We start from the raw sequence: 14,490 nt of genomic DNA, 5'->3' as shown, positions 1-14,490 counted from the left end.
ACACCACGCCCCGCTCGGACCAGGAGTCAGAACACCACGCCCCGCTCGGACCAGGAGTCAGAACACCACGCCCCGCTCGGACCAGGAGTCAGAACACCACGCCTTGCTCGGACCAGGAGTCAGAACACTATTCCCCGCTTGGACCAGGAGTCAGAACTGGCATACCCCTGGCATAATGTAACCCTATGAAAAGACAATATGACCGAAATAGCCCTCTGGCACATCGTACCCCAGGATCTTGGCACAGTCGTCGTAGTACTTCATGGAGTTCTTGACGAAGCTGAAGCCGTTGACGTCGCAGACGTAGGAGTGACCGTTGGCTCGGAGAAGGTCAAAGCCACACACTGTTTGCTGCAGGGGGAAAAGACAGTCAGATAGGAATGACATGCAGTGTAATTGGGGGTGGCATTATCGAGAATATCAATCAGGGTAAGAGGGGCAAAATGTACTTATTGAGGGTGTGTGTTTGTTGATTCTCCTTTATATGACCTCAGCCTCTGTTCTGTTTTCTCTTCCCTTATAAATCAAAGTGATCGATCAGCTTGAGAGTGCACTCAACAGGCTGCCTGGAGCTACAGTACATCAGACCTGGGTTCAAATAGTTGAAGTGCTTTCTTTAGCCTACCTGGGGTGCTAGGTGGGTGGGGTTTGCACTTTTCTATTGGTTCCATTGCAACAGGCAAGCACAGCTAGGGTATCTAAAAAAGCATTTGAACCCAGGTCTGAACTGTGTACCAGCTCATCAAATAGAAGAGGGGCAAATCAATGACCAATTCCACGTCGACCCATAGCCCCTACCCAGAGGCACTTGATGTAGATTTTATCCAGAGCAGCAAATAGTTCACACCTATCGGCTATTCAGTATAATGTGGGAATCTATTCTGCACCACATGGGAATCGAACCCACAACCAACTGAGCCATAACTGACCTTGAATGCCAGGCAGACCTTGCGGGCCACTAGTTTCTCCATGGCGGTGAGCATGACGGGGTAGCGGATCTCCTTCCCCTCGCTGTCTCTCTCCACCTTCCCGTCCAGGGCAGGAGACTTCCTGGCCTCAGCGTGGGCATAGTCAGGCCCCACCGTATACACCTGAGGACACATACACATGGAGAGATTTAGTACACACACACACACACACACACAGTGCACTCGCATAAGACAAACAAACATGCATAGATACAGACAGACAGACAGACAGACAGACAGACAGACAGACAGACAGACAGACAGACAGACAGACAGACAGACAGACAGACAGACAGAAATACAGACTGACAATCGCATAACACACACCTTAACGTCCGTCCCGTCCGTTGGCATGAACTCTTCGTAGATGTAGGAGCCAGTCTTCCTCACGTTGCTCTCTGGTGAGTACACACTGCTCCGGCTCCCGATCTACAGGACAGAGAGGCAACAGCGTCAGAACTGGGAGAACTACGTACTGTCTACAGCACTGGTTCCCAAACTCCTTTAGCTCTGTAATCAACTGAAAGCTGTTGGTGTGAACTACCAACTAAACAGACCAATCATTCTACAACTCAGAATAAAACCACCCACCAGCAGGCGCCCAGTGGACTAAACACTTGGGAAACACTGCTCTTCACACGATAGGATTACATTAGGACTGAATGAACGTCCACCATACAACTCAACTGTAACCAGAGTCAAAGAAAGAGACTAGGGTTCATTCATCAGTACACAGTGTTGTAGAATGATCTATGATCTATTGCATTTCAGAGGAAGAACACATACAGCAGCTTACTACAGTCGACTTGGATTGAGAGGGATACTAATACTGTGTGTGATATAACCATTCGATCCCAATAGCTGATTTTAAATCCTGACAAAAACATTGGCCCGTTTTATGACAGGTTAAACAGTCCCGAAAGCCCTCTGAGAATGTGAGGTGAGATCACACTGAATAAAACAGACTAGGAGTCAAATAGAATTTCAATGAGCTGTTGTATATTTGGAGGACTACGCTGATCTTGGGTGAGTTTTGCATTTTTCCCACTAATGGTTAAGTTATGATTGGGGAGTTGATCCTAGATCTGTACCTAGATGACGTTTCACCTCAGAGCCTGTTATTAGAGCAGGCCTGGCAGTTGTCATAATCAAGCAACTGGTGTGTGCAGTTAAACACATACATATAGAATATGGAACATATAGATCCAGTCACGATAGCTCTATTCTATCAGGACGTTTCCCAGACTCAGATGACGCCTAGTCCTGGGGTGAATTCATTAGTTGTACATCGTAGCAAAGTTTTGGACGATGTTTTGAAACTAAAGGTTGGTCCATCCCAGTTTTGTTCCATTCCCGTCTGCTTGGTTCCGTTTCATTCCTAGTGAATACATCCTTGGATTAAAAAGTGCTTGCTTTTTAGTCCAGGACTAGGCTTAATCTGTGTCTGGGAAACAGCCAATAGAATATAGCTAGATATAGAAAACATAATAGTTGACTGAAAGTATCACAGTTCAGGCAGTATTTAAAACAACTGTGAGGGCCGGGATACTTCAGATTTTGGTAATGAAGCCCTATATCTTCTTCCCCAGAGTCAGATGAACTCATGGATACCATTTTTAAGTCTCTACATCAAGTATGAAGGAAATTCAAGAGCCTAGCATTAGCACAATGACTAAAAGTTTATGGTATAACTTACCATGCTATCAGTTACCATAGACTTCCAGTCATTGCGCTGACACTATTTTGGTAACGCTAGTTAGCAAGTTCCTTCCAACTGCATGCAGAGAAGGTTTATTTCATCCACGCGTTCATCTGAAAAAGGGCTTTATCGCCAAAATCTTGAAGTATCTCTTTAAGAATGTTATGACTAAAAGACACAAAAAACTAAACCTTAAGAGCTTATCCTCATCTTTACTTTACCTTTAGTTCTATCATCTACAGTGCTTTCGGAAAGTATTCAGACCCCTTGACTTTTTCCACGTTTTGTTAGGTAACAGCTTCATTCTAAAATATAGATATTTTTTTTATTCCCCTCAATCTACACACAATACCCCATAATGACAAAGCAAAAACAGTTTTATAATAAAAAAATAAAAACTGAAATATTACATTTACATAAGTATTCAGACCCTTTACTCAGTACTTTGTTGAAGTTCCTTAGGCAGCGATTACAGCCTCGAGTCTTATTGGGTATGATGCTACAAGCTTGGCACACCTGTATTTGGGGAGTTTCTCCCATTCTTCTCTGCAGATCCTCTCAAGCTCTGTCAGGTTGGATGGGGAGCGTTGCTGCACAGCTATTTTCAGGTATCTCCAGGCTGTGTGCTTAGGGTCGTTGTCCTGTTGGAAGGTGAGCCTTCACCCCAGTCTGAGGTCCTGAGCACTCTGGAGAAGGTTTTCATCAAGGATCTCTGTACTTTGCTCCGTTCATCTTTCCCTCGATCCTGACTAGACTCCCAGCCCTTGCCACTGAAAAACATCCCCACAGCATGATGCTGCTATCACCATGCTTTACCGTAGGGATGGTGCCAGGTTTCCTACAGACGTGACGCTTGGCACTCAGGCCAAAAGAGTTCAATCTTGTTTCTCATGGTCAGAGTCATTTAGGTGCCTTTTGGCAAACTCCAAGCGGGCTGTCATGTGCCTTTTACTGAGGAGTGGCTTCCATCTGGCCACTCTACCATAAAGGCCTTATTGGTGGAGTGCTGCAGAGATGGATGTCCTTCTGGAAGGCTCATCCATCTCCACAGAGAACTCTGGAGCTCTGTCAGAGTGACCATCGGGTTCTTGGTCACCTCCCTGAACGAGACCCTTCTCCCCCGATTGCTAAGTTTGGCCGGGCAGCCAGCTCAAGGAAGAGTCTTGATGGTTCCAAACTTCATCCAGAAATGTTTTGGTACCCTTCCCCAGATCTGTGCCTCGAAACAATCCTACCTCAGAGCTCTACGGACAATTCCTTCAACCTAATGGCTTGGCTTTTGCTCTGTACTGTCAACTGTAGGACCTTATATAGACAGGCGTGTGCCTTTCCAAATCATGTCCAATAAATGGAATTTACCACAGGTGGATTCCAATCAAGTTGTAGAGACATCTCATGGATGATCTCCCTTTCTGTCTTTCTCTCGGAGGACCTGAGCCCTAGGACCATGCCTCAGGACTACCTGGTATGATGACTCCTTGCTGTCCCCAGTCCACCTGGCCGTGCTGCTGCTCCAGTTTCAACTGTTCTGCCTGCGGCTATGGAACCCTGACCTGTTCACCGGACGTGCTTGTTGCACCCTCGACAACTACTATGATTATTTGACCATGCTGGTCATTTATGAACATTTTAACTATGTTCTGTTATAATATCCACCCTGCACAGCCAGAAGAGGACTGGCCACCCCTCATAGCCTGGTTCCTCTCTAGGTTTCTTCCTAGGTTTTTGGCCTTTCTAGGGAGTTTTTCCTAGGGAGTTTTTCCTAGCCACCGTGCTTCTTTCACATGCTTTGCTTGCTGTTTGGGGTTTTAGGCTGGGTTTCTGTACAGCACTTTGAGAATATCAGCTGATGTACGAAGGGCTATATAAAAATAAATTTGATTTGATTTGATGATCGACGGAAACAGGATGCACCAGAGCTCAATTTCGAGTCTTATAGCAAAGGGTCTGAATACTTGTAAACAAAGCATCTGTTTTTTATTTTTAATACATTTGCAAAAATTACTAAAAACCTGTTGTTTTCACTATGTCGTTATGGGGTAGTGTGTAGATTGATGAGGGGGGGGGAAAGTATTTAATCCATTTTAAAATAAGGTTGTAAGATAACAAAATATGTTAAAAGTCAAGGGGTCTGAATACTTTCCGAATGCACGGTGTGTGTGTTATATCCTACTGGCAGTAGCATAACAGGTGATAACTGAATCCAGACCATCCGTCAAATCAAAAAATAACAGGTTTCTTTGTTTGAAAACACTTTTGTAGTAAAGTGATGGTTGTTCTCCTCCCTCTGTCAGAACAGGAGGTCTGCATCCCAAATGGCACCCTGCTTCCCTATGTAGTGCACTACAGGGGCCCATAGGGCTCTGGTCATGTCACCCTATATTGGGAATAGGGTGCCATTTGGGACGCAGACTAGATAAAACCTAGGCCGTGTCTACACTTGACAGTTCATGCAGCTTTTGTATTCTGATTAGAGTCCTTATCATGGAATTCTAGACCTACATTTAAATGTGTCTACCGTGTCCACATTGTGTCTGGATTCCCTTTTCCCACATAATATTCAAAACGGTGGAACCGGCTAAATCTGATAACACCAACTGGATGGCAGAAGCCAACTACTGTAGCTAACCTCTAACTAGCCAGAAAGCAACGTTAAAGGGATTGCAAAGAGGTTAGCATAACTCTAGCCAAACCCAAAATATTCTCTCTAAATAACCTAGCTGGCTAGCATTTGAAGCGTGCAAACACGTTCCTCACATGCTAAGAACTAATTTCCTCCAATGTTTAATGAAAAAAGGTGCCTCTCGCTCCCAAAATACACCATTTCTGGAGACCTGTGGGCGGACTGCTGATGACGTTACCGACTGTATGCGCTTTTGGTAGCCTGATTGCATCCAGACTGAGGAGAAATCCACACACAATGCATCCCTGACTGACTCCTGAAGTGGTCAGCCAGATCTGAACACAATCTGACCTGTCTTTTCAATGTGATCTTCGTAATCTGATAGCAGAGGTTGCATGTCAAGTGTCAACACAGCTCTAATGTCATCGTGTTCCTGCCTGGTTGAGGAGCCCAGCCAGAGTGAGTGCCTGGTGTGGCTTCACCTATTTCAGTACCCTTAATGTGCTTTAGAATAACCTCCATTATGGCTATGAGGAACCCTTCGTTTGGGGCTGAGGGAGGAGAGGAAGTGTGAGGGAGAAAGAAGCCTGGTCAAAAAGATACCCCAGGGCCTTTCCCATGTGGGTTAGACAGAGGAACGGATTGGGGTCATTTTGTAAGGGGTTAACGGCTTAGGGATCAGAATGTGACCTTTCTGAAGAGGCGCTGGCTTCCCCCTCCCGCTGAAGTGGGATAGTAGATGTAGACGTTGTGGTCTTCAGCACAGACGGGTTTCTCCACAAAGGGTTTAGGGAACACCTCTCCATTCACCTCCACATGGTCTTCTCCTTCGACTAGGTTACACTCTGGGGAAGACACACAAATACAAAGTTGTATTCATTAGTGCACACCGCAGCTAAATGTTTTGCAACAGAAAACATTATACAAAGAAAATGTGTTTTATTGGACAAGTTCAGGTAGCCCCTCCTTGTTTCGGTCCATTTCTTCCATTCAGTTTGTAGTGAATACAAACCAGGTGCATATTGTCAGTTCATCATCAGATTCAGATGATGGTCAGCCCTTTCAACTGTAAATAGTATGATTCAACCTGTAGATTACATAGTCCCTGTTTCAAAAACGGACAATTACATGTCTTAGTATACCATTGACAGTCCGTACAACCCTGCCCTCATACACTGAATAGTGTTGTTTTATCAAAATTCTCAAAGTATCATGGCAAGCAAACAAAACATTAAGCAGACTGAATTCCCTGAGGAAATCAGAGTCCTAATGTTAGAAACTAACAGCTGGTCACGTGTTTACTCTTCAAGCTACAGCACACAGTACTTGACATAAAGCAGGTTCTTAAAAGGACCATTGAGTGGAGTCTGCTTCATGTTCTTTTTTTGACATTGAAAATCAACTATCATGATAACACTAACTGACAGCTCTACCTTAACTGAGAAAGGGTTGTAACATTTTAGAAGCATTAGACCAGAACCTTGATAGTGTTTAATGTCTAAGTTTGAACATTAGTCATGAAGGTCAGGCTGTTGTAACATCTGTCCCTAATGGCGTGACTTCTAAACTGTAAATTGAGGACGCTATTCTACCCCCATCACACCCATCAGGGATGAGGAAGACATAACCCATCTAGTGAACTCTACCTTGCGGGACTGTGTTCAGTCAGAGTATTAAAAGGGAAAATGGATGGCCTCCAAGTCACGTCACCACACTCAGATATAATCACAGTATGCTCAGGACCTAAGACACACTCCCTCAGTCACTCATAACTGCGATATTTACCACAGGAACCAAAATAAACCAAGTCAGTATCACAAATGGCACCCTATTCCCTATATCAATTGTTCCGAATAGGGTGCCATTTGGGACATAGACCAACACTGCCTTGGGAGGATGTCGGACAAAGCCTGGAGAAGTCTGGTGTTAATACCCAGAAGAAAGAAAAACCGAGACCTCACTGGAAAGTGGTTTTATTCTTTCTCTGACTATAACCAGGTTTCCATCCAACTTTTTTTTATGCGAGTGAAGTACATGTCGGCTAAAAAATAAAGAAAAGTCACGACAGGCCTGATGGAAAATGCTAATTTGTTGGTAAATTTTTCAAATGTCGACAAAACAAGATTCGCTAGACAAAGTGAGATATTTGTATGTCTGTAAAATGTATTATGCGAGAAATGGCAGAGGAAAAACCTTCATGCGCAAACATATAACTATCATATAAAGTAAACTTGAAGTCACAATGATATGTTGTGTGGGTCTCCCACTACGACTTGGGAAAGCATACAGTGTATTAGGCTACAGATGAAATAAGTTGATGAATTTCACAGGGTGGTGAAAGTGCACAGTGATGAGTTTGATGCTCCTTTCCAATAAATATTGAGGCTCTTATTCTGGTAACATGATGATCGCCTGCTGTTTACAAAAATATGTATCTTGCTCTTTTGTTTATAATAGGAATCTCATCATGTAGGTAGCCTACCCGCACTGTATCTGTAAGTTGTTGGCTAGAGCGTACATGTAAAGACCAGAGTGGGCACATTCGCCATATAAAACAACGTTTTTGGTGACAAAACGATCAGTAGAGTTGAAAATGCGATGGAAACCCATTTACTTGTATTCATATATTTTTTTATGGGAATTTAAACAGCTCAAGTTTTTTTTATGTGCACTACGTCATAAGGCACAGGTTTATATCCGCAACAAGTAAATTGGTGGGAAAACACACATTGTTTTTATGCTGATTTTTTTAATATTCACATGAAAATCTGTCAACTGGAAGGAAACCTCGCTTAGAATCACGTCTGGCTACGTTAAATAGGGGAATGTTGAAAAGGGTATTTGGTATTTTATTAGAATCCCAATTAGCTGTTGCAAAAGAAGCAGCTACACTTCCTGGGGTCCACACAAAACATGAAACAGAATGATATAATACAGACAATCAATACACAAGAACAGCTCAAGGACAGAACTACATACCTTTTTAAAAAGGCATATGTAGAAAACATATCAATGCATACACACAAACTATATAGGTCAAATAGGGGAGAGGTGTTGCTTTATCTGTTTTTTTAAACCAGGCTTGCTGTTTATTTGAGCAATTTCAGATGGAACGGAGTTCCATGCAATAATGGCTCAATATAATATTGTACACTTTATTTCTTTCTCGATTTGGGGACTATGAAAAGACCCCTGGTGGCATGTCCGGTGGGTTAAGTGTGTGTGTCAGAGCTGTGTGTAAGTTGACTATACAAACAATTTGGGATTTTCAACACATTGTTTCTTATAAACAGAAGAAGTGATGCAGTCAGTCTCTCAACTGTTAGCCAAGAGAGACTGGCATGCATAGTATTTATATCAGCCCTCTGATTACAATGAAGAGCAAGACGTGCCGCTTTGTTCTGGGCCAGCTGCAGCTTAACAAGTTATTTCCTTGCAGCACTGGACAATCAAGATTCGACAAAACTAGAGCCTACAGAACTTGCTTTTTGGAGTGTGGTGTCAAAAAAGTAGAGCATCTCTTTATTATAGACAGACCTCTCCCCATCTTTACAACCATTGAATCTATAGGTTTTGACTATGACAGTTTACAATCTAAGGTAACCCCAAGTAATTTAGTCTCCTCAACTTGTTCAACAATCCCACCATTCATTACCAGATTCAGGTGAGGTCTAGAACTTAGGGAATGATTTGTACCAAATACAATGCTCTTAGTTTTAGAGATGTTCAGGACCAGTTTATTACTGGCCAACCATTCCAAAACAGACTGCAACTCTTTGTTAAGGGTTTCAGTGACTTCATTAGCTGTTGTTGCTGATGCATATATGGTTGAATCATCAGCATACATGGACACACATGCTTTGTTTAATGCCAGTGGCAGGTCATTGGAAAAAATAGAAAAGAGTAGAGGGCCTAGAGAGCTGCCCTGTGGTACACCACACTTTACATGTTTTACATTAGAGAAGCTTCATTAAAGAAAACCCTTCGAGTTATATTAGATAGATAGCTCTGAATTCACAATATAGCAAAAGGTTGAAAAGCCATAAACCATACGTCTTTTCAACAACAGGTTAGGGTCAATAATATCAAAGGCTGCACTGAAATCTAACAGTACAGCTTCCACAATCTTCTTATTATCAATTTATTTCAACCAATCATCAGTAATTTGGGGAACGTTGAAGAAATATGTCAGAAATTGAGCTTACATGATTCCTTATTCCACATGTCAGAGATGTGATGTTTGTTCTATGTGATATACAGTATAAGTTCCTGGGGAGAATACAACACTATGTAAGTAGTGAGCAATACATCCTGCCTAAGACACACAGGGGTAAGTATGGGAACATCTGAACTGTGAGACAACGAGCCAGCTTCCCTGTGGAACGCTTTAGACACCTTGTAGAGTCCATGGCTCGATGAATTGGGAGGTGTGTGGGGGCGACTCCGGAATGTTCCTCTGTCCAGTGTGTGTTCTTTTACCCATCTTAATCTTTTATTTTTATTGGCCAGTCTGAGATAAGGCTTTTTCTTTGCAACTCTGCTTAGAAGGCCAGCATCCCGGAGTCACCTCTTCACTTTTGCCGTTGAGACTGGTGTTTTGTGGGTACTATTTAATGAAGCTGCCAGTTGAGGACTTATGAAGAGTCTGTTTCTCAAACTAGACACTCTAATGTACTTGTCCTCTTGCTCAGTTGTGCACCGGGGCCTCCCACTCCTCTTTCTATTCTGGTTAGAGCCCGTTTGGGCTGTTCTGTGAAGGGAGTAGTACACAGCATTGTACAAGATCTTCAGTTTCTTGGCAATTTCTCGTATAAAATAGCCTTAATTTCTCAGAATAAAAATAGACTGACGGGTTTCAGAAGAAAGCTATTTGTTTCTGGCCATTTTGAGGCTGTAATCAATGCAAAAACAAATGCTGATGCCCCAGATACTCAACTAGTCTAAAGAAGGCCAGTTCTCTTGCTTCTTTAAAACAGCACAACAGTTTTCAGCTGTGCTAACATAATTGCAAAAGGCTTTTCTAATGATCAATTAGCCTTTTAAAATGCTAAACTTGGATTAGCTAACACAACGTGCCATTGGAACACAGGAGTGATGGTTGCTGATAATGGGCCTCTTTACGCCTATGTAGCTATTCTATATATATATATATATATATATATATATATATATATATATATATATATATATATATATATATATATATATATATTTTTTTTTTTTAAATCAGCCGTTACCAGCTACAATAGTCATTTACAACATTAACAATGTCTACAATGTATTTCTGATCAATTTGATGTTATTTTAATGAAAAAAAAAAAAAAAAGGCTTTTCTTTCAAAAACAAGGACATTTCTAAGTGACTCCAAACTTTTGAACAGTAGTGTTTGTATTTCTATCAAAACGTTCTACAACATAGTGCCCTGCTGAACACGCCCAGTTATCTTGGAAGCCTAATGACTGATTTACACTATAGGGCCGACAAGAACTGTACTGGCTCAGTTATTTTATTTCACTTTGTCCTTTCTAGCACAGTTCCAGCAACTGTGGTGGATGGCTAACCAGGCCAGCCCAACACAGTACAGTTTGGCTCAGTATTGTGAAAAATGTACAAGGTTTTAAGAGTGACCAGAAAGGTATAGCACCAGTAGAGGCGACAGGGACAGAATATTGACCATTCCTAATGGGACCGCCAATGCCTGACCTTTGGGGACCGCACACTGACCGTCTGGTTTATCTGGGTCGCGGTTCAGCACAGCGTAGCGTGGTAGATCGATGCCTTCCTGCTGCAGGATACGATACACCTCCCTCCTACAAAACAGACAAAACATAACACTCAGCATTCAAGTGAGAGATAGTCAGCCATCTCACTTAACGTGAATGCTGTATATCTAAGATTGCACAAATCACCACGTGACACCAGTTCAAACAATGCTGGTCACACATCACCACCAGTAATCACCATAATAGCAATATAACATCATACGGTCCTTATTCCACACAGACCTCCAGAACAGCACAGTATTAACCATGATGCTCTGTGATAACTACACCCCTCTATACAGAACACTAAGGTTGTCCCGATACATGGCAAATATTGTGTCCTATTGCTTGGATAATAAACAAGTGACTCTGGGTGACAGAATAAGGCTGTTTGTTTCCCAACATCAGGACTGTTTTCCTCAAGAAATGAAGTCTGCTTCTTGTTTTATTAGCTTGCCATGATACTTCTGAATCGGTGTATCGTGATACAGTTGTCATGACAACCCTACAGCATGCATCTCTAGCTTTGGTTGTACCTGTCCTGTATGTAGTACTGTGTGTTCAGGTCATTGATGAGCAGTGGGTTTCGAAGTTCGGCGTAGCTCACTGCCTTGTCCAACGGGAATCCTTCAAATTCAAATGCAACACCAACTGTTAGCAAATCCTATACGCAGGCCACACAGTATGTGCAAACTTCGCCAGGGGCAAGAATGGGACACATTAATGAAGTAAGACAAGTGAAAGTAATTGAAATTAACGCAGTCCAGTGGGCAAACATTGTTCAACTGGGTTTCTCTTCAACATTTTGCTAAAATCAATGGTAGCAAATTTAGTCACATATTAGTCAAAACAGGCTGTTGTGGTGTCAGACAGAATTAATCAAGCTGGGTTGAAGACGAGTAATGCTGACACAGCATGGTACGAGAACGGGCTGTGTGTGTGTGTGTGTGTGTGTGTGTGATGTAGTAGCATGTGACTGTGTTTAAATATGTGTACCGTAATTTCCGGACTATAAGCCGCAACTTTTTTCCCACGCTTTGAACCTCGCGGCTTAAACAATGACGCGGCTAATATATGGATTTTTCCCAGTTTCACATTTTTTTGAAAGGAAATGACTTCAGTGGTTTCAGTGCACAGGAGGAGGAAGATAGTGACCAATGACTTTCTTGGTAGGCTACTGTTTACAGCAAATTTTTTATTTTTTGTTACAAGCCCTGTTTCATTAAAGCCTATTTATTTTTGTTCCAAGCCCTGTTTCGTTAAAGCCTATTTATTTTTGTTACAAGCCGTGTTTCGTTAAAGCCTGTGTAAAGTTAATTTGTTGTACCGGTAGGCACCTGCGGCTTATAGACATGTGCGGCTTATTTATGTTCAAAATTAAAATTAAAATTAAACTCATTGGGTGCGGCTTATATTCAGGTGCGCTCAATAGTCCGGAAATCACGGTAATCACTTTTTGGACTGTAGAATAATGGGTGGGGTAATTAAGTTGAATACAGTGCTTTCATCAGCAAACAGAGTTGGTGTGTGTGTTCCACCTTTGGAGTGGAAGGAGACGAGGCAGTCACACAGGGGCCATTTGTCCACGGGCTCGTTGAGAATGACGTCCTCGGGGAAGATGACCACAGTGATGTACTCAAACCTGCACAGCCGCTCCAGGATCTGGGTCATGGGCTTAGACTTGGACTTCTTCATCATGGAACAGATCCCCACCACGATCTGTCGCTCCGGGGGCTGAGAAGGAGGGAGATCACTTCAATAAGTTAGGCTACTTTATCTATTGCCGACACAGTCTTGTGTAGCTTTACAATTAGTTAACCATCCAGTCAACCAAATGGATCAACAGTTGTCACAAAAGTGCTTTGCAGATGAGTAGTCTCATGTGGTCTTACATGATCTTGTGCTGTGGAATTAGCCCTAATATCTGTAGCCTCCATTGTGCTGGTATCTAATAGTGATGGAGTTACCATATCAGGGCTAGTTGTCTAATTTACTGTCATGAGGGTGATTCATATGTGACATCATGAGGCCTGATGTAATCTTGTGTAGTCTCGTCTCATGCGGTCTCACCGAGTCTGCGTCCTCGTGCAGCTCCATGTCTGTCCTCATGCTGCAGCCGTCGTAGTCCTCCAGGCCCTCGCTCTCATCGTCCTCGCAGCCCACGAAGAATCTGGGAGCGCAGCGCTGGCTCTCGCCCGGGCTGGCGGGCTCTGACATCACAGTCCCCGGCGGCAGCCCTCAGCGTCCCGCCGCGCCATTGCACACCAACACACCGCCGGGGAGGGCCACCAATGGAGGCGCACAGGGCCTAGGAGCTGATCAGGTGGTGACTCTCCAGTCTCGAGGTGGGCTAAGCTAAGCTTGGTGAGGTGGGGTGTATTGGGTTGGGGTGGTTGGGGTGGTAGGGGATTGGGTGAGGAAGAGAAGGGGATACAAGAGCTGGTCCTGGGGAAGGTGTTGAGGGTTAAGTTGTAATGTGTGTGTAACAGACTATGCTAGTAGTAGTGGTGATGGTGTTTCTGGGGTGGGATTGCTGAGGCCTCATTCTTTACTCAGCAGTTGAAGATCATGTTTCAGGCCTGGCCTGAGGGCTAGTATGGGCAGATCCAACTATAATGGGACCACAACCCATTCCTCTATGCTTGTCCAAGAAAGACAGAATCCTAGAAATTAAACAAACACAGAGATTATAGAGGATATTCAATAGCCCATAGGATTCCCAACAGCATTCATTGCATACATGTTATGACGGGGGGGCTAGAGGCCCAGTTCCATACTGATAATTGCTTTGTAAAACTGGACAACGCGTCCAACGACCCACCCCCCCAAAACTATATGTTACTGCCTGCCCTGACATCAGCAAACCCTGCAATCAGGGATTGGAAAACCTCAGGCAGAACGTGTCGTATGTGTTGTGTGGAAGATTTGAACTGTGGTCGCAGACCTGTGACAGAGCAGCACTGGCCTACATCGCCGATCACTAAGCTCTCGGTTAGCTGTTACCACTCATTACAACCTGCCATTTCATACAGAACTTTAGAAGACAGTCCTCTCTTGTAGAGACAATATCCAGCCAGTTGATTCCCATCAGGAGAGCTGTTATTCACAGACTGTTACTAACATTCTATGGCTGGCTGACTATTACAGAATAGCCTAGGCAGGCTACTTCAAAAAATGTGTTGCCTAATTACTGCACAAAATCATCTTACATGTCCGGACACGTCAACAAAAAACCTAGGGAAGAAAATGGAGAAGCCTAAACGTGATTACCTACAATATAGGCACTAGGTAGGGGTAGAGGAGAAACCGAAGGGGAGTGTGTAGATCCAGTCAAGTCTAATTACTCTACCTACTTGAACAATGCTGCATTAAAATCACATCATAGAGAGACAGAAATGTCAACACAAAATCCTGTACTTGCCAGCACTGACTAAATGA

At 43.2% G+C, this 14,490-nt stretch overlaps 1 protein-coding gene across 6 annotated transcripts in view; it reads right to left on the bottom strand.

Annotated features, from left to right (window-relative positions):
• The window catches only part of LOC106587746 (inositol hexakisphosphate and diphosphoinositol-pentakisphosphate kinase 2), a 52,131-nt gene that overhangs the window by 34,181 nt on the left and 3,460 nt on the right, over positions 1-14,490 (bottom strand). For all 6 annotated transcript variants that reach the window (XM_082969653.1, XM_045709005.2, XM_082969655.1 and 3 more), the window contains exons 2-9: positions 13,123-13,715; positions 12,591-12,786; positions 11,589-11,679; positions 11,015-11,100; positions 5,981-6,135; positions 1,296-1,397; positions 930-1,091; positions 230-351 (exon numbers count right to left, since the gene is read on the bottom strand). In XM_082969653.1, the coding sequence (XP_082825779.1) occupies positions 230-351; positions 930-1,091; positions 1,296-1,397; positions 5,981-6,135; positions 11,015-11,100; positions 11,589-11,679; positions 12,591-12,786; positions 13,123-13,269 (1,061 nt within the window). In that variant the 5' untranslated portion in view covers positions 13,270-13,715. The remainder of the gene's footprint in view (positions 1-229; positions 352-929; positions 1,092-1,295; positions 1,398-5,980; positions 6,136-11,014; positions 11,101-11,588; positions 11,680-12,590; positions 12,787-13,122; positions 13,716-14,490) is intronic.

This window comes from Salmo salar, chromosome 26 (genome assembly GCF_965601325.2).
Source record: "Salmo salar chromosome 26, fSalSal1, whole genome shotgun sequence".
NCBI lineage: Eukaryota > Metazoa > Chordata > Actinopteri > Salmoniformes > Salmonidae > Salmo > Salmo salar.
Note: the sequence above shows the minus strand (reverse complement) of the source record. Positions and strands in the feature narration are given on the sequence as shown.